This window comes from Podarcis erhardii (genome assembly GCF_964252035.2).
Source record: "Podarcis erhardii genome assembly, chromosome: 2".
In the NCBI taxonomy this organism is placed as follows: domain Eukaryota; kingdom Metazoa; phylum Chordata; class Lepidosauria; order Squamata; family Lacertidae; genus Podarcis; species Podarcis erhardii.
Window position 1 is genome coordinate 15,228,958 of NC_138498.1, and position 20,670 is coordinate 15,249,627.

General features: G+C 46.7%; 1 protein-coding gene across 1 annotated transcript; it reads right to left on the bottom strand.

Moving 5' to 3' along the window:
* Positions 1–1,326: 1,326 nt before the first annotated feature.
* On the bottom strand, positions 1,327–14,511 carry MIP (major intrinsic protein of lens fiber). The gene is made up of 4 exons (XM_081849958.1): positions 14,081–14,511; positions 6,466–6,630; positions 4,923–5,003; positions 1,327–1,709 (listed from the first exon to the last, which is right to left on the bottom strand). Exons 1-4 carry the CDS (start codon positions 14,438–14,440, stop codon positions 1,524–1,526), a joined length of 792 nt encoding a protein of 263 aa, XP_081706084.1. The 5' UTR covers positions 14,441–14,511; the 3' UTR covers positions 1,327–1,523.
* Positions 14,512–20,670: the final 6,159 nt, after the last annotated feature.

The following is a 20,670-nucleotide window of genomic DNA, read 5'->3' on the forward strand; positions in this document are numbered from 1 at the left end:
TGTAAATGCTTTCACTCTCTAAGCAGAAATCTCAGGGGATACCATGACCAAGGTAAGATGGCATACAGTCTCCTTGTAAGAAGATGAGGAAAGGGACGTGAAATGATGTCAAAAGCGACTGCGCATGGAGAACAGAAAATGCAGGATTTTCAAAATTGCTTTCAAAGCAGGGTCTTGCAATTCCAGCCATGTCCTTCGTCTTTGATGAACATGCCTGAGTGCTTATAGCGCACGGCTTATATAGATAAAGAGTACACAGAACCAAGCATACACAGTGGAGAACCTTCCTTCTCCTGTTGCTTGAAGATCAACAAAGCCAGGAAGATCAGTGTAAAATACCCAGAACTGGAAGCAGGCAACATACAACCTGCAGGATGCCTTTTGTCCACACTTCCTCCCAAAATGTCTGGAAGCAGCAATGGGGGGAGATGTCAGAGAGGGGAAGCTGTACAACAGCTGAGAGTATGAACTGGGACATCTCTGGTTCAAATGTCATCTCAGCCATGATCCCACAGGGTGGTCAAAACATTGCTTCTTGGCCTCCGTTCTCTCCCTTTCACCTGCTACTTCCCTTCCCTAATCCCTTGCTGGCATAAACCCACAGAGATGAGATAGGGACCAGATCAGAGCAGGGAGGGAAGTGAAAGAAGGCTGTGACAAAGCACAAAGGAGCCTGAATTGGCCTCTCAATCCTACGCTAGATGAACTGTCTCCAAGGAAGTTAGCAGCGGAACACAGTGGGGGCCTTAAATGGAGAGATGTGAAGGGAATAGATGTTGTTCAATGCCTTCCTATATATATATATATATATATATATATATATATATATATTTGCTTTCGTAGATTTTCACGGGTACAGGAATGCAGGTTTTGGTGTCCTCGGGTGTCTTCCCGTGTAAAAGTTGGGGTGTCTAGGCGACGTTTCGACGAGGTCTCGACTGAAGATGACGAGTGAGACCTCGTCGAAACGTCGCCTAGACACCCCAACTTTTACACGGGAAGACACCCGAGGACACCAAAACCTGCATATATATATATATATATATATGTATATATATATTTATATGTACACACACACACACTCATTCATGCATACACCCAGCACTAAGTGGCAAGGACTCCACACGTCCAGTTACACACACACACACATAGAAGCAACTCTGGAGTTTTGCAGGAATTCAAACAGGGAGATCAGGAGGAATTGTTCTCCTACACCTTTCCCCCTAAAGCCGTTTTTTCAAGATTTCTCACCGCAAAAGAAAGTGTTTAAAAATCAGGCAATGACACCATCTCCCCCCCCCCCCGCTCTCCCCATTCCATCGTCCTGTTTGTTTGAAAAGAGAGAGAAAGAGAGAGAGACCGGATAACAAACTGTCCCTTCGGATCTGTGTCTCCTAAGGCACCGCTTCCTACTGGCCAGGAGCAATAACAGTCTGTATACTGGGCCAGTGGTTCCTGCCCCCTCTCTCCCCAGAGGAGGGGTGTGTGTGTGTGCTGTGGTTTTGTCACCCTAAGGTCACTGCTTATAGCGCTTGCGTCTTCAGCTCCACAGGTTCCCCAGGAGGCTCTGGCGGGGCGCTGGTTTCAGCTGGCCGGTCGCCTTTGAGGACAGACATACGCTCTTTGACCCCGCGCATCCGGGGGAAGAGGATGAAGTCGTAGAGGAAGCCGCCCATCACACCGCCAACAATTGGTCCAACCCAATACACCTAGAAAGTAGAGGAGGAAGCACAGAGAAAGGAGGAGCAATGAGACACAGCAGAGGCTTATAACTCTTCTTGAGCTTCAGTTACTATTATGTACTGAAGTTCCCACCCTGGGCCAGCAGGGGGTTCCTGTAGATAGTTCAGGTCCACATATGCAAATAAGGGATTGAGATGGACGTTCAGTGATTGGATAGTTACAGAAAGTTGTTACAGTTACGTTGTACTGGAGCTCTATATAAGCAGGCTGGCTGAACCCTTCAGCTCAGTTCTGTTCTGACCTGTGAATAAACAAGAGCTGTTTGGAGAATCGCTGTGTCGTCTGATATGTTCACCCACAACTTAACACTGGCGACGAGGATGGGATCGATGGACATCAGAGCACAGCCAGATGCGGCCACTCTCTGAGCTGAGCTGAATCACGGAGCTGAAACACGGAGCGAAATCACGGAGCAGAACCAATTCAGAGCTGACCGTTCTGGCTAGAGCACAGTGTTCCATCCATCGCCTCCATGTTGGCATCGGAACCATGGCTTCACTCGTGCCTCTACCACCGTTTGCCCCAGCCTCTGAATCATGGGACTCCTACCTCGCTCAGTTCGACTGATACCTCCAAGCCAACGAGCTGACGGAAGTATCACAGGAGCGGAAACGGGGCCTATTCCTCAGCCTCTGTGGGCCTGAGGTGTTTGAGACGGCCCGAGCATTGGTTGCACCTGTAGCAGTCCAGGCAGCACTGTGGGACACGATTAAAGAGAAGCTCTGCAACCACTACACGCCAAAGCTGTCCAAGATTGCTGCCCACCATGCATTCTACCATCAGAACCAGGCAGAGGGGGAGTCAATCAACAACTACACTGCCGCCCTCCGACAGGCTGCAATGCACAGCGAGTTCTGAGACTTAGACGATGCCCTGATGGATCGAATTGTCTGCGGGATCCGGGAAATCCGTCTGCAACGGTGTCTCCTCGCCAAGCCAGACCTCATGCTGCAGAAAGCCACTGAGGAGGCCGTAGCCTCAGAAGCTGCTGAACTATCTATAGTATCCCCCTGCTGGCCCAGGGTGAGAACTTCAGTACATAACAGTTATGAAGCTGGCAGAGCAAGGTGGTGGAGTTTGGAAGCAACACCACTTCAAATTTCAGAAGGATTGTGTGGGGGGAACAAAACAAAACAGTTTCACCTGCTGTGCTAGTTTATTACACAAAGGGAACTTTTACATTGGCATGTATTCAAAAAGAATGACCTCACAGTCTCTAAAGTAGAGAATATTAGCAACCCATATTATTTCCACAGCAGAGGTGACCATGAGGCAAATGAACAGGGTGCATGTTGTTATAAGAATTTGAAGGTCTTATATATATAAAATAGATTGGTATGTACTGAGTTGAATAGGATCCAAAATGGAGCAGTCTGATTGGCCCTAGAACAATAGGATTCAGAATGCAGCAGTCTGATTGGTCCACAGGAGCCACCAAATCCAGCTCCAGGTGGAAGTGAATCCGCAACCTGATTGGCCTACAGGTGAATCCCGGAATTAGCCAATCATGTGGGGCCCATTGTGTAAATAATGTATATAAAGCAGATATTGTGGGGGAACTTCCATTCCTCCTCACCACTATGAGCTGAATAAAGAGCATGAAATCCACTCTCGGCTCCGAGTTTATTTCATAGATGTTCCTAAATGTACCAAGCAAACACCATAGAAATGTGTAAACCACATGTCTGAAGCCCACAGAAAAGTCCTGAAACTATTTTCTCTCTCCCAAAATGACCTCAAATATTTCTCTGCAAGGTCGAAGGAAATGGGAAATCTCCCCAATATCTCTTTCACAAATCCTGTCTTAAGGGCACATTCAAGATATGAATAGGGTGTGAGCCTGTGACCTGTGACCTGTGACCTGGGTTCAGGAATTGAGTAGTTATCATAACAAAAGAATGGCTAAAACCCAGATAATGCAATCAGGTAACCTGGCAGACAGGAAGAAACAACACACCCAGATTTCCGCCCCTTCTCTGATGTATTAAGGGGGTGGTCTTGGGCCACACCCCTTCTGTGATGTATGTATGATGTTTCTGGGGGTGGCCTTGGACTCCAGGGCGGGCAATTTAAAATGTCTATATAAGGGCTTGCACGCATGGGTCGGGGTCCCTCCTGTGGGGGGAGAGCACCCTGTTTCAACAGCTTTAATTAAATATCAGGCTTACTAGCTGCTTTGCTTCTCAATATTCTCTGGTTGGTCTCTGTTATTTTCTCCTACCGATAGAGAACCTACAAAAGGACTCTATATGGCCTCTTGGGTACCCCATAAGGGAAAAGGAGCAGGTTTTTCCCCTCATAACAATGTATATATCATGTCAGCTCTCTTAAGAATTATTGCCTGTCTTTGTCCTAAGGGAGTGTCTGCACCAATACTGTTGGCAAATTCCTTTCTCCTCTATTTGCACCTCCTGGTCCTGGGATTATTGCTCTTGGGTATAGTATACATGTGCAAAGAGACGTAAAAGAATTATTTCAAGTTCTCTAGAAACCTTGAAGGAACAAACATGATGGATACCACCCAATATTAGTTTAGGGCTGCACCAGCTGTTCCAGGATGTCCTAAATAGTGCATATAACCAGGAAAAATAGCTGGTACAAAGTTGGCACAGACTAAGGGCAGACACTTCAGGGCTTTGTTTTATTTTATTTTTAAGTGTTGGCAACTGTGTTTAAAATTATTCACGGGGCACCATAACCTGCTCCCATATGAGGTGACCTGAAGGTATTGCCATGGGAATCTTCTGCTCGGGTTATCTTCATTTTATCTGGGGTGACATAGAGTTCTAGGGTGCTTCCACGTCACCATTGATCCAAATACTCCGTTGAAACAGACACATTAATTGAACCCGTCTCCAATCTGAGCTTTGCATCTGCAGAGATCCACTAGATGTCCTGCTCAGCACTGCTTTAGTGAAGGATGGATTTTCAGGGAGAGGTATAATAATAATAATAATAATAATAATAATAATAATAATAATAATAATAATTTTATTTATTTATTCATACCCCACCCATCTGGCTGGGTAGGAGGGGCATCCCTAGAATATGTGAAATAAAGCCTTGGAGGAATCTGGCCTGATCAGCTCAGAGCTTTCTCCACAACCCTTAGCTTGATATGTTGTTACACACCTGATTATGAATAAGTCTGCTTTCTTACCCCCAAACCCTCTCCTTACCCAGTGGTTGGTGAAATTGCGGGTGATGACAGCTGGGGCGAAGGATCGGGCAGGATTCATGCCAGCTCCTGTGAAGTACATCTGCAAGACAGTAAGGTTAGAATGGAGAAACTGTTTCCCCCCATGTCCCTGGACCCCAAGCAGGTCCAATTTCTTTTCTAAAGGCTGACACCACACCAAGCTGTCAATTTCAGTGTCTCGTTTTCTTAGTCTTTAAGTCAGTTCTGGTTGGTTGGTTCGTTGGTTTTAGAGTCCACAATGAATTTTGTCCACATTTTAGTGCAAATTTTGCCCAACACATACATTTTTGCAAAGCAAGTTTCATGAATATAATGTTTGTATGTTTTCCCCCCACTAGTGTGTACATTTCAATTCAAACTTCACCCTAGGATATACATATTTGCATGCCTTACTAGGTCAGAGAACTTCATTGCAAAATTCTGAGAACTGCACATTTTGAAGGACGGCTACATTTCAGTTTGCGTATTATTTTAGAAAGTGCAAATTATGTGTGTTTGCCTTTAAATGTGAATCGAATTGAATTCATTCCCCATTCCAGCTAAAGGCTTGGTGGGATTTATATATGATCCCGTAGCTTTCTGTCACATCCTCTGCTAAGATGCAGTGATATGGACGGTCGACAAACACCATAATATTTCCCTTTTTCCAGCAGCTGTGATTCACTCTGAATGTCACAGTATTGCTCTATTTGTACTCCCATATATGGCCACTCCCATATTGGGAAATCCTTTTGATCACATGCGAAAAGGCCCCCATAATCTCGACAGCAAAGGAGCCAACATGATCTGTTGCATTGCAAACTGATGGAAAAGTAGGCTTGTGCTAAAGCATGGGGAGGGCATAGCTGTCAACTGTCCCTTATTTGGCGGGAAACTTCCTTATCCCAGCGCCATGTCCCGCTGGTTTCCCGGATTGATGATTTCCCTTAAATTTCCCGGGTTTCATGCTCGCCCGGCTCAGGAGGGAAGCAGCGGCTCGGGATCCTCCGCCTCGAGAGAGCGAGCACACGAGCTGCCGCGTCTCCGTCTCTCCCTTTTCCCCCTCAGGGGCGCATTGTGAAAGACGGGTGGCGGCGGGCAGGCAGGCAGCCCCTCTCTTGCGAGGCTTCCGCTGCTCTGCCAGGGGAAGCCGGAGGCGGAGGCGGCCTGAGGGAGGAGGGAAAGGAGGGAAAGGGGAGGGACACAGAAGGGCAGTGCTTCAGTGGCCTCCGCGGCACCGCAACCACCTCATGCCAGGCTTGCGGGCGGTGTGGGCGAGAGTCTCTCTCCCTCCCTCTCGGGTGGGGAGGGGCCAATGGAACTCATAAGCTAAGCAAAATCCCTTATTTTGACTGCTGGTCCCTTATTTTCAAATCTGTAAGTTGACAGCTATGGGGGAGGGCAGAACAGCGCTGTGTGTGGGGCTGTTCACAGAACCAAGATAGAAGTACGCATGGCTAATATGAAGGTAATCTGGCCCTATCTTGCTGAGCAAATAGGCTACATCTGGTACCACACCTGTGCATCTTGCACAGAGTCATTACCCCAAAGAGGTGTCCAAGAGTGAGGGAGAATCCCACAGCCAATGCTACAGATCCCATGCGCCCGTTACGTCTCTCGTCATAGGTGGCGAAAATGCAGAGGACGAACTGTAAGGTCAGGAAGATCTCCACGACTGTAGCTTGGCTTACGTTTACACTGGGGTGTATCTGAAATCAGGGAGACACAAAGGAGGGCAGAACCGTGAGGAAACGACAGAAGCCCACACCTCATTCCTTCCCCCTACTACTGTTCTGATCATGCCATAAGCTTCATAGCATAATTATTGACAAGGCGTCCAGAACTTTGCAATTTACAATACTGAAGGCAACTCTCACGGCATCTTTTCCATGCCTAGCAAATATTTATGGAGCTAATCAAAAGTTAAGGGACGCGGGTGGCGATGTGGGTTATACCACAGAGCCTGGGGCTTGCCGATCGGAAGGTCGGCAGTTCAAATCCCCGCGACGGGGTTAGCTTCCAATGCTTGGTCCCTGCTCCTGCCAACCTAGCAGCTTGAAAGCACATCAAAGTGCAAATAGATAAATATATACTGCTCCAGCGGGAAGGTAAACAGTGTTTCCGTGCGCTGCTCTGATTCGCCAGAAATGGCTTAGTCATGCTGGCCACATGACCCGGAAGCTGTACGCCGGCTCCCTCGGCCAAAAAAGCGAGATGAGCGTCACAACCCTAGAGTCGTCCGAGACTGGACCTAATGGTCAGGGGTCCCTTTACTAATCAAAAGTTGGATGCAGAGATTTGGGCAAAGCATTTACCAGGTGGCAATGTGGAGGTCTGTCTGTCAGACTTGGTGCCAGTGGTGTTAGGAGTTGACCGAGGCAACAGCAGTGAAGGGAGGCAAGGGAGAAAAGTACCGGTAGGTTAAAAAAAGCACCAGGAAGCCTTTGTAGGGACTAGGGAATATTACTGACTTGATCTGGTCAACTGATGTAAAGACATGCCATAGAATCATAGAATCATAGAGTTGGAAGAGACCACAAGGGCCATCGAGTCCAACCCCCTGCGAAGCAGGAAACACCATCAGAGCACTCCTGGCATATGGTTGTCAAGCCTCTGCTTAAAGACCTCCAAAGAAGGAGACTCCACCACACTCCTTGGCAGCAAATTCCACTGTCGAACAGCTCTTAATGTCAGGAAGTTCTTCCTAATGTATAGGTGGAATCTTCTTTCTTGTAGTTTGGATCCATTGCTCCGTGTCCGCTTCTCCAGAGCAGCAGAAAACAACCTTTCTCTCTCCTCTATGTGACATCCTTTTATATATTTGAACATGGCTATCATATCACCCCTTAATCTCCTCTTCTCCAGGCTAAACATGCCCAGCTCCCTCAGCCGTTCCTCATAAGGCATCCTTTCCAGGCCTTTGACCATTTTGGTTGCCCTCCTCTGGACACGTTCCAGTTTGTCAGTGTCCTTCTTGAACTGTGGTGCCCAGAACTGGACACAGTACTCCAAGTGAGGTCTGACCAGAGCAGAATACAGTGGCACTATTACTTCCCTTGATCTACTTCCCAGTGGCACTATTACTTGCCAGTTCCATCCAGAGCTGAGTGGTGACAGAATCCTACCCATCAAGTCTCAGGTATATACCATAAGCCCAGCAAAGGTGCAAGTCATGACACTGTCTCTCAGCTTCAGACTCCAATTAGTGTGAGAGTGAGAGTCCACATAGTTTAAGACACTATTTCACTCGCTTAAAATGCATTAATGATGATATGCTTTTACTCTTCAAGGGCTATATGAATAATTCTAGGTTAGTTTTAACACCCTAGGCAAATACAGAATAATTCAGCTGGTGGGTACCCCCCAAAAAGCCTTCTAATTTGACCACCAGCCCTCCATACCCTCACAAAAGTAGGACAATATTGTTGCATGCCACCCCAATTGCTGAGCGATGCAAGATTCCAGGGGTTCCAGGCATGTTTACCCAGGGTTCGTATTTCCTTTGGGAAATGAGGCACAGAGGAGACTGTGGTGTCTTTATGATATATGGTTTATTTACACATATATACAACCTGAGCCTATGATGGAGGGGTTCATAGCATTGGCACCCCAAGAGGCTCTTGCTTCTCCCATAGCTGCAGCCATGGCTTCAGGACAGAAATTAGCCACAGCTTAAGGCTTTCTGGGAAATGATTTATAATGAACTGAAAAAGGTATTTAAATATACCTTCCTTAAGAAACCAGAGGCCTTTCTTCTGGGCATGGTCGGCCAATTGGTGTCAAAGAAAGATAGAACTTTTTTTATGTATGCAACAACAGCAGCAAGAATACTCATCGTGAAGTATTGGAAGACACAAGATTTACCCACTCTGGAAGAATGGCAGATGAAGGTGATAGACTACATGGGACTAGCAGAAATGACCAGCAGAATCCGAGACCAGGGAAAAGAGTCGGGGGAAGAAGACTGGAAGAAATTTAAAGACTATTTGCAGAGGCATTGCAAAATTAATGGACATTAGAGGGATGTTGGACAGAAATTAAGTGGTTACCAGCTGTAATGTAAAGGTTGAGCAATAAGTTATAATAAGTTATAATAAGGATTTCCTGAGTTAAGAATTTGAACTGGAATACAAAAGGGGGAGGTGAGAGGAGGTCTGGGAAACAAGTTAATGGAAATAAGTAATGGAAACTATATTTGTTTTAACTGTTTTTTAATTTTGTATCTTTGTATTTTTGTTACTTTTTGTTACTTTTTTTGTTTTTCTTCTTCTTTGTATTAATTTGGAAACTCTAATAAATATTTATATATATATAAAAAAAGAAATTAGCCACAGCTTTCCAGCTTGCTGCCTTTACCAGACTGCAACCTTTATCCTCCAGGTCACATCCCAGCCAACTCTAAAGCCTCTAAACTTTGGCTTTTGTCTTCTAACTAACTCTGAGTTGAGGAAGGGCCCCTTCCTATTTGCCACCCGGCACTGAGCTTTCCTAATGGCCCATCACCACAGGCAATTTCCTCATTGGGAAACTAGCAATTTTAACAATTTTAACAATTCCTCATTGGGAAACTAGCAATTTTAACAATTGCTGAATCCAGAGGTTCAGTGTCTGGCACCCAGAAATTAATAACATGAGGGAGCCTGAAACTCACAGCACAGGGAGTCTGGCACCCACAGGGGAGTCTGGCACCCACAAACTTCTAACACCCCCCCCATGTTATGCCTACTGGCGTGGTTGCTCGAGAGCGAACAGGCAAGACCCCCACTGGTCTTTTCAAAGGGTTTATTATTGCTGCAAAAACATTTACAGTGCAGAACGTCTCAATTCCATGTCTTGCTCAGTCACTAGCAGAATCTGAGAGTGGGTGGTCCTTGAACTTTCCCCAGCAGAGTAATGTCTTGACCCCCAGCCGACGCCACGCCCTCTCTGTGCGTAAACCTACTGCGCAGAGAGGGCGTGGCTAAAGGGGGACCTGCCTCCCCCCCCCCCCGCTTTGCTCATGCACGGTGTCTTGGCTCTCTCTTGCATCCTCCGAGCCCTGCATCCCTTCCCCACTAGAGGCGGCGTTTCCCTCCTCCACGGAGGAAGTGCTGCTTCTCACGATCTTTGGAGGCTCCCTGTAACCCAGCTGCCCTTTCACCTCTCGCCTCTGAGCCGATGGCAGTTCCCTGACACCCCACTATAAAACAGCCTATGCAAATTGAGACCACTATGTGGAAAAAGTAGAGAGCAGATAAGAATGCCCTTGGACAAAGAGTGATATTATATTACAGTGGTGCCTCGGGTTACATACGCTTCAGGTTACAGACTCCGCTAACCCAGAAATAGTGCTTCAGGTTAAGAACTTTGCTTCAGGATGAGAACAGAAATCGTGCTCCGGCGGCGCAGCAGCAGCAGGAGGCCCCATTAGCTAAAGTGATGCTTCAGGTTAAGAACAGTTTCAGGTTAAGAACGGACCTCCGGAACGAATTAAGTACTTAACCCGAGGTACCACTGTATATATTCCATCTTATTCCAAGAAGTTCAGACTAATCTCCACCCTGTGGGATAGACTAAGAAGAGAGAGAGTGGATATTTCATCAAGAGAGGAATGGCAGCTAAAAATATGCGAGTACTTGGAATTCGCGAAAATTACAGAGTCAATAAGAAATAAATCAACAGACAAAGTTAAAAAAGAATGGGAACATTTTAACAAGTATTTGATGAAACAAGGTTCCAATATTAAGACTTGGCTGTGCTTTGAATAACTCTGCAAATAGGGAAATATCTTTTATTCATTCCAAGATGAGGATAAATAATTAAACACAGGGTATAAAACAGGAAAACTTGAACCAAAACCGTAAAGAGGCAGAAGGAAGTCAATAACATAATAAATGGTAAAGGGATTCAATCCAAACTGAAGGTTAGAATATACAATAAATATCAATATAGGTTTGAATTATATTCAACAGTACTTATCAGTAGATAGGTATTCTTATTGTTTAAGGTGTCATTTTGATATAGTTATTTTTTTCTTTATTTTCTTTTTAATTTTTCTTTTTTCTCCCCCCTTCTTTTTCTTCTTCTCTTCTTTTTATGTGTTTATCGGTTACGTATGTATGATTTTGCTAATAATAAAAAGACAAAGATAAAAACAAAGAAAGAAAAAAGAAGAGGAGAGAGGGGGGCTGCAAGCAAGTGTTATCTCCTGAGCTTTGTGGCTCGAGTGATAATAGGTTCTGGTCCAACCACTGCACCACACTGCCTCCCTTGAAATTAATTTAGCAAGTGTGCCAAGCTATGTGCTGCAGCAGGAATTGGGAATTTTTCTTCCTGTGATCTGTCTGGGGAAAACCAAAGCCATCTGTAGAAACCAGAGCCCAAAACAAGTGGCAGGTGGCAGAGCCAAAAGAGAGAAAACACACCCCACACCCCATTTTTGTTTCTCTTTTTACCACCCCACCCCACCTTGCTGCCTGCTTGGAATTAGGCTAAGGGCGACATAATCCTAAATACAGTGGTACCTCAGGTTAAGAACTTAATTCGTTCTGGAGGTCCGTTCTTAACCTGAAACTGTTCTTAACCTGAGGCACCACTTTAGCTAATGGGGCCTCCCGCTGCTGCCATGCAATTTCTGTTCTCATCCTGAAGCAAAGTTCTTAACCCAAGGTACTATTTCTGGGTTAGTGGAGTCTGTAACCTGAAGCGTATGTAACCCGACGTACCACTGTACTTAATTTGTTCCGGAGGTCCGTTCTTAACCTGAAACTGTTCTTAACCTGAGGTACCACTTTAGCTAATGGGGCCTCCTGCTGCAACTGTGCACTGTGTTCTCATCCTGAAGCAAAGTTCTTAACCCGAGGTACTATTTCTGGGTTAGTGGAGTCTGTAACCTGAAGCATCTGTAACCTGAAGCATCTGTAACCCAAGGTACCACAGTAGCTCTCTTCAATTTTCTCATCATCCTCCATCCTTGAATTATTTGCAGGGGGTGGTGGTAAGGGGTCACTTAATTAAACCCACAAGCCCAATTCCCTGCCCCCCTGCCCTAGCTAAGAAGGCTAGGACTGCTTTGAATTATCTGTCAAGCCTGGGTTGGACCTTGGTTTTATTTTTCCATCATGTCCACCAGGGGCATTGTGGGAAATTTAAATGGCACCTAGAGTTAGGCACTTGGTCCCACTGACCATACAGGACCATGAAAAATAAAGTGTTTTGCCCCACCCATCGTCCCCTGAGGGGGGTTGTTAGTGGTGATCCCTGCCTAGCAGTTGACCCAGGCTCTAGGTGCTAGCGCTGAATCTGCTATTTCTCCTTCAATACACCCAAAAAGTGTTTGGATAAACATTCTATTTCTTTTAAACAACCAGCAGCCTCCCTGGAGAAAAGGGGAATTTGAAATCATGACTGCATCTCCATTAGGAATTTATGTCTGACCTTCATGCAACAAAGCTTGGGGGAAGGTAGGTTCAACCTAGTGGAGAAAAAATGCTCTGCAAATGTTAATTTTTTGTTTGTATACACACTCTTACTTAATGGGAGGGGGTGTAGATCTTAAATCCCTAGACTCATCTCTTTATCTTTGTTTCTCTAGATGCTTTCGCTTTCTTAATCACTGAGTGGACAAAAATTTAAGCTAGCCTATTTTAAGCGTAGGTACCAGGTCTTGACATCTTTGGCTGAGTTATCCCAAACTTCATCCCAGCACTGCATTAAAAACAAAACAAAACAAAACCAAAAAACAGAGCCAAAATCCTTTAGACTGGCCTAGAACAGATTCACGTAATTTCTGAAGGAAGTGTAAATTCTGACAATCCAAACATGTTTCTAGGGAAGCCTAAATCACACCAACAGGCAGAGCAACAAATCTGAACATCTGGCATCAAACCAACATCTCTGAGGTGGAAGCATCTAAATTTAAATAAGGAGAAGGACTCCTGATACAAAATTGATTTGGGAAATTTAAATTTCAGCTATGGTCATTTGCCAGCTTCTTTGGCAGTTCTGCTCTCAACTCCATAAAGGAAAAGTCACGTAGTCAGTTATTACGGTACCTAAAATATACCACATTCCTCCATTGGCTCCCGAGACAGACGGATGCCGAAAAAGCAACTAGTAATTCTGGGTTTCCTTTAAACCGTTCTGTTAGGAGAATGAACTGAGCTATCAGATCACATGTGGTTGAGGGAGTTTTGAGAGGAACAACCCACAGCCCATGAAACAATGGGAGGTGTTCATTACGGGCACAGGCTTAAATTTTATGAAAACCTGCCGCAGTGCAAATCCCATTTAACTCAGCGGGACATACTTCTGACTAAGTAAACGTATTTAGGATTGGGCTCTTTGTGAACTACAAACGACAAAACATCCTCCCAAGAAGCTAAGTTATGCTTGATCTTGAAATAAAGATAGAATCATTATAAAACCAGCAGATTAGTTAGGTGTGGGCTTCAACAGATGACAGGCCTTTTCATGCCTAAGGGTTAAGTTGCCTTTTTTCTTAAATCAATATATAACGCAAACATAAAACCTTTATTGGCTGCAAGATTCCTCTTCTGCATTCTGTCTGGCAGTTAACAACGTTCACATGCATGGCGCTCATCCAGCTGGCAGAAGCCACAAAGGCGTTTGTTAGCTTGATGCGTGGAAAACCTACGTATAGCCCAAGCCGACACTTAATAAATCCCATTATGCTGTCTTCATGACACAATCATCCTCAAATATTCCTCTCTCGCATTCCTTTGTGATCCTCCTCACTTCCCTCACAGTACACACACATGTACACACACATGTACACACACACACACACGGCTATGCATTCAGATCATCTTCTGCCATCAGGTGCCACCCAGTTATGAAGCCAAAGTCATGTTGACAATCAAAGATAGTAGCTGAGACAAATGTTTCCCGCATCTCCCACAAATGCATGTAGAGTCCGGCTCCAGGACCTTATGCTAGTGGGTTGTTTCCTTCCTAGATCTCGGGACTCAAGACTCCTTATGAGATGTTAATAATCCCTCTCCTCCTTCTAGCACCCTTGGGATTGTCCCTAATAACTCAGAATTAAAAACCCCTCACTATGCAATCAGTGGAGCTCTCGCATGCAGCAATACGACCTTGTGGATGTTTAGATTATAGGGGTGCCACCCTCCTCAAACACCCTCTGCACGATCCAGTTACCGTGTTGAGTGCCAGGTTACCCCGCAACGCTGCTGGCGTGACTCCGTAAAGCACGGCTGCGCCGGCCACTCCTCCCAGCAGCTGGGCAACCATGTAGAAGACGGCGCGGAACAGGGAGAGCTGTGAGCCCAGCAGGAAGGCCATGGTGACGGCTGGGTTGATGTGCGCTCCGCTCACGTGGCCTAGAGACTGCACCATGGTGGCCGCCACCAAGCCGAAAGCCAGGGCCACCAGCAGAACGTTCAGGGGGCCGACCACCCAGCGTAGCGAGGCCCCCAGGCCGAAAAAGACATAGAACATGGTGCCGAAGAACTCGGCAAAGACAGCCCTCCAGAAGGAGGAGGAACGCGCCTCCCACATGGTGAGGCAGGACGGCGGTGGAGGTGCGGTGCGCAGCGGCAGCAGGGCAATCTCCAAGCTACTCTCTGCTGCTGCTGCTGAGCTCCACCTAAGCCCACTGCTTTCTACTGTGGCTGTGAGCTTTATAAGGCTCCCTAGCCCAGCCCAGGAGGTGGGAACGGAGTTCAACTGATTGGGGTCTCTTAACTCTTCCCTGCCTGGCCTGGGAAGCTGCGGTGGTGCTTATAAAAAAGGCTCAGGAGTACACAAGGAGACAGCCAGATCCTGCTCCGGCTTTCAGGGCTTTGATCCTCCTCATAGATCAACCCCTTTGTGCATTTACGTTTTGCTCTTTCCACCTTTCAGCTAAGGAGCTTCATGGAAACACTCCTGGCTGGGGGTAGACGGGTCATAACTCCCCAGGATGCTACTGCAGCACAAGGGGCCAATTTGTGGGTGTATTTTTGGTTGCAGCCTGGTATAGAAAAAGCATTGGTCCTCCTCTCTGAACTGGGGCGTTCAAGGAGGGGCTTCCTCAAGTTGCAGGTTTTCCCAGGCGTAATGGAGCTCCTCTGTTTGCAAGGCCAAAACCCTTCCCTATGCAAAAGAATGGAGCAGACGTGATGTCTTTAGTGCTGCCACAAGCTTTGTGCAGGAGGGAGCAGAGAGGGAAGGACGGCAATCTTTTTGCACAAATGCTATCATAGGAGACAAAGTAGGTTAAAGTTGCCCAAGCAACACGATCCCTGAAGAGTATGCCATCGGGGTGAGGTCATTTTGAGGCCGTGTAGCATCCACTCAACAACTGAAAGACAGGCTTGTGTTATACTGGTACAAGAAAGCCTAACCCTCTTCCTAAATGCATCGCAATTTTAACGGATTTTTTCCCCAGATCTCTGCTGCGTACCTTCGGAAACTACTGCTGTCAAATCACATCTGTATCTCTTTGTGCACATCATGGATATACATGCTCCTGATCTGATGGTGTCAAATTTCCCCATAGGAAGACCCTGGCCTTCAGATCCCCACACCCAGGCTGAGTTCTTTTTTTGCCACAACAAGAATCCTGCAACTTTCCGTCACAGAAGAAGAACAGAAAGAGATAGCCCTCAGAAGGTAGGTATGACCTGTATCCACGCTGGGGCTGAAATATTTATTCTGTGATTTGTTCATCCCATATTAAAACTGGATTTTTAGCTGATCCTACCTCCGTAGTGGCATTGTTACACCGCGTAATCCAATCAAATTTAAGCATTTTTAAATCCCAGTGATTGCAGTGGGTGAGGTAATCATAACCCTCCCATTTGAGTCAATATGGATATAACCAACGCTTAATTTGTCCGAAATGCACCTCCGATTTTGTTCATCTCCAAGCCGTGTGTTTGAGATTCTTCTCCAAGCCGCAATATACAGTGGTACCTCGGGTTACATACGCTTCAGGTTACATACGCTTCAGGTTACAGACTTCTGCTAACCCAGAAATAGTGCTTCAGGTTAAGAACTTTGCTTCAGGATAAGAACAGAAATCGGGCTCCGGCGGCGCGGCGGCTACAAGAGGCCCCATTAGCTAAAGTGGTGCTTCAGGTTAAGAAGAGTTTCAGGTTAAGTACGGACCTCTGGAACGAATTAAGTTCTTAACCCGAGGTACCGCTGTACCTGGATGCATTGTTTAGGCACCAGGAAACTGTTGCCGCTTTAAAGAAGAACATATGGTGATATACCTATTTTTAACTGATTTGAGGCAGCAATCCTATGCTGAAAATGCGTCAACAGAGGAGCTACTGGATTCAGCAGAAGCCCTGCTGCCTCAGCAGAGTGCAAAAGGTCCCGCCACCACACACACAAAATATATGAGAGGAATGCCCGAGACACAACAGTGAATTTTCACTGGTGGAACAGCTAAGACAGGGTGGAGTCATGAGCAGGAAAGGAGTGGCACGGGGAGGAGCACTTTGCTGAATCTAAGCCAGGGTTTCCCAAACTTGGGTCTCCAGCAGTTTTTGGACTACAATTCCTATCATCCATAACCACTTGTCCTGCTGGCTAGGGATGATGGGAGTTGTAGTCTAACATCAGCTGGGAAACCCTGATCTAAGACAACCTAAAGGTAAAGGGATCCCTGACCATTAGGTCCAGTCGTGACCGACTCTGGGGTTGCGGCGCTCATCTCGCTTTATTGGCTGAGGGAGCCGGTGTTTGTCCGCAGCTTCCGGGTCAAGTGGCTAGCATGACAAAGCTGCTTCCGGCGAACCAGAGCAGCGCACGGAAACACCGTTTACCTTCCCACCGGAGTGGTACCTATTTATCTACTTGCACTTTGACGTGCTTTCGAACTGCTAGGTTGGCAGGAGCAGGGACCGAGCAACGGGAGCTCACCCTGTCGCGGGGATTCGAACCGCCAACCTTCTGATCAGCAAGTCCTAGGCTCTGTGGTTTAACCCACAGCGCCACCCGCGTCCAAGGCAACCTAGTGCCCTCCAGATGGACTGTGGAGCTGTAGTCCAAAACTATATGGACAATACCAGGTTGGCTTTATCCTATACCCCTTCGAGCCACGGCAGTGAGAGCGCTTGACACCAGCCCAAGACCTAGATTTCCTCTTGGGGGTGACTTTGGCTGTATTGCCCCAGCTACTATTGGCGGCTTCCAGCACACATAAAAACATACCGTATTTTTCGCTCTATAAGATGCACCAGACCACAAGACGCACCTAGTTTTTGGAGGAGGAAAACAAGAAAAAAAAAATTCTGAATCTTAGAAGCCAGAACAGCAAGAGGGATTGCTGCGCAGTGAAAGCAGCAATCCCTCTTGCTGTTCTGGCTTCTGGGATAGCTGCACAGCCTGCATTCGTCTCCACCCCCATCGTTCTGCCCAGATGCTGAGGTCCAGCACCGAGGGCCTTCTGGCGGTTCCCTCATTGCGAGAAGCAAAGCTACAGGGTACCAGGCAGAGGGCCTTCTCGGTAGTGGCACCTGCCCTGTGGAGCGCCCTCCCATCAGATGTCAAAGCGATAAATAACTACCTGACATTCAGAAGACATCTTAAGGGAAGTTTTTAATCTGTGATATTTTAGTGTATTTTTGGTTTCTATGGAAGCCGCCCAGAGTGGCTGGGGAAACCCAGCCAGATGGGCGGGGTACAAATAATAAATTATTATTATTATTATTATAAGACGCACACACATTTCCCCTTACTTTTTAGGAGGGAAAATGTGAGTCTTATAGAGCAAAAAATACGGTAATAAAATGTCAGACTTAAAAAGCTTCCCAATACAGGGCTGCCTTCAGATGCCTTCTAAAAGTTGTGTTGTTCTTTATCTCCATGCAAACCAGGAAGTGACCTCTCCAGACAATGGAACGACTCCTTCTATTCTTACATCTGCGGCTGCGATCTCCTGGGTGACACGGATGCTTGAATGTACATGTGTACTCCATCTGTTTCCCTCCCTACCACCCCTCTGCATGGCCTCGGGCACTGGCAACGCACAATATGCCACTGTGCCCTATAAATTCCTTGCTACTTCATAGACGCCTTTCATCCTTCCTTCCAGCTGAAGATATATGAGCAATTATACTTCCAATTAAATTAAATCCCAAGTCCTCTTAGCGTTATTCAGTTCACTTCGTAAATAATAAAGGATGGGGAAGAGTCAGCTCTAAGTTTCTATTGTGAACCTTTACAAATATAATTTGAACTAACCTTCAGAGGAGGATTGCCAAATCATGAATGTAGAGAAGAAAACTTTAGATAAAGAAACTGTAGGCTCCCCTCCCCCCCACCTTCTTTTGCACTGAATTAAATATCTCAAGTTCTTGCAGTTGGTTTGTTCGACAGTTTGTGATCTCACCTCTTCTAGCACATGCCCGTACTTTAGTCCAATTAAGCTCTAATTAACAGGAGAACCTCTGCTGCTTAATGGCAGCGTTGGAGGGTTTTTGACAGGTGATGTGCATTTGCTCTCAGCGCCTCTCTGCCCCCCCCCCCACATTCCATGCCGGAACAAGAGCCAGGTACCGAGATGAACTGTGAGTGAAGTCCATTCCCCCTCCCCATCCCTGGGAGGAATTTGCAAGGATAATTACCCTCAATCATCCTTGTTCTTCCTTTGCCAATGATCTCCTGCTGCCATGGGGGCTGCCTCCATTAAGGCAGAGAGGAACCGGAAGCCTCAGCCTCACTATAAAGTACACCTGTGCTGTGAGGGCCTCCCTTGCCACACTTTGTCATATGTCATATGTCTGACCCATATTACTCCCCTCACAGCAGCAGGAAAGGAGTGCTATCCCTCCCACACAGGAGAGACATCCATCCTCCCCCCCCCATGCTGGTAAGCTCCAGTCCACTTCCAGTAACTGGGGTACCAAACAGAGCATCTCACAAAGGTGGAAAAGAGGGGAGGCATGACACTTCCTGCAACATATAACCTCTATTGCCATATTCCATGCTTCATCCATGCACCACTTTCTTTACCAAATGTGGAAAACTTGTTTATTTCTTCTTCCATTGTATTGCTCTAACACTCTTCTTCCTGCATTGCCAGAGGTTGGACTAGATGACCCTTGGGGCCCCTTCCAACTCTATGATTCTTGCCTTTCAGATCACACAAGGGAGGTGCTGCATCCAGTATGCAGTTAAGCTCTGCTGGCAAAGGTGTCAGGGACTGGGCAGAGGAGGAATGCTGGAGACCACCTCCACAGCCTGACGCTTCCAGAGAAGAAGAAGACAGTTCAGAATTACAATAGGGGTTTAAGGGAGATCAGCTCAGAGGAGACGAGGGGAAATAATGGGAGAGGAGGAGGAGGAAGCAGCACCAGAGGGGGAGACAGCTGACGGACACTGTATCTTTAGAAAGCATTCCAGACCCCCCCTCCCAGAACCCGGAGAGCATTGAAAATAGGAGAGCAGAGAGCTCAGAGGCAGAGGGCAAGTGATGGTGCATGAATGGAGAGAGGGAGGGGGTGGAGACTCACTCGTGGCAACGCCATTATTCTAAGAGGCTCCATTTCCAAGCCTCTCTCTGTGAATATAGAATAAAAAGCAGTTGGTAAGAACTTTTCCTTGTCTTATCCGTTCCTGGTGACCTGCCGTGGCGGTTGGATCCACTGCCGCCTGACAAAAGGCTAGGCAATCTGCACCAAGCATAACTTAAATAGCTTATACAGTCTGAGTCTTTGCCAGAAGACCTGGGGAGTGGTTGATTCTGTTTTTCTTTTGATTATGTATTTTGTGTTTTCATATTGCAATTTTATCCTGTGAACCACCTGAGACCTGTGGGTATAGGGAGTATATTAATACAGTGGTTCCTCGGATTAAGAACTTAATTCGTTCTCAAGGTCAGTTCTTAAGCTGAAACTGTTCTTAACCTGAGGTACCACTTTAGCTAATGGGGCCTCCTGCTGCTGCTGCGCCGCCGCCGTACAATTTCTGTTCTCATCCTGAAGCAAAGTTCTTAACCCAAGGTACTATTTCTGGGTTAGCGGAGTCTGTAACCTGTAGCGTCTGTAACCTGAGGTACCACTGTACTAATACTATTAATAATGTTGTCTCTTTAAATATCTGTTTTGACTTTGGACCAGGGGTACTGTGAGCTTTGTTTCTGCGTCTTCTGTTGCTTTGGTTATGGTTTAATGTCTTAAGGTAAAGATAAAGTAAAGGGACCCCTGACCATTAGGTCCAGCCGTGACCGACTCTGGGGTTGTGGAGCTCATCTCGCTTTAGTTATTGTTTGTAGTTATTTAATTGCAGTGTTTCATCGGCTGGTGTCTTGAGCAGCATGTGGCCAGCTTGACTAAGCTGCTTCTGCCGAACCAGAGCAGCACACGGAAACGCCGTTTACCTTCCCACCAGAGCGGTACCTATTGATCTACTTGCACTTTGCCGTGCTTTTGAACTGCTGGGTTGGCAGGAGCAGGGACCGAGCAACGGGAGCTCACCCCGTCACGGGGATTCGAACCGCCGACCTTCTGATCGGCAAGTCCTAGGCGCTGTGGTTTAACCTACAGCGCCATCCGCGTCTTACTTGCATTTAAATCACTTTCATACCTATGTACTGTAAGGCGCCCCAAGAATATTCCCTTCTGCAGCACAGATCATGAGAGAGGCCCACCCAGTCTCCCCCAGCACTGGCCAGCACACAGCCAGATGTTGCCTACAGAGCTGCCAGCCTCCTTGCACGCGGCAGACAGTCCAGCACCGACTGATGCTGCCCTTGGCAAGGATGTAATCAGGATGTGCCTGTAAGTCCAACAGTT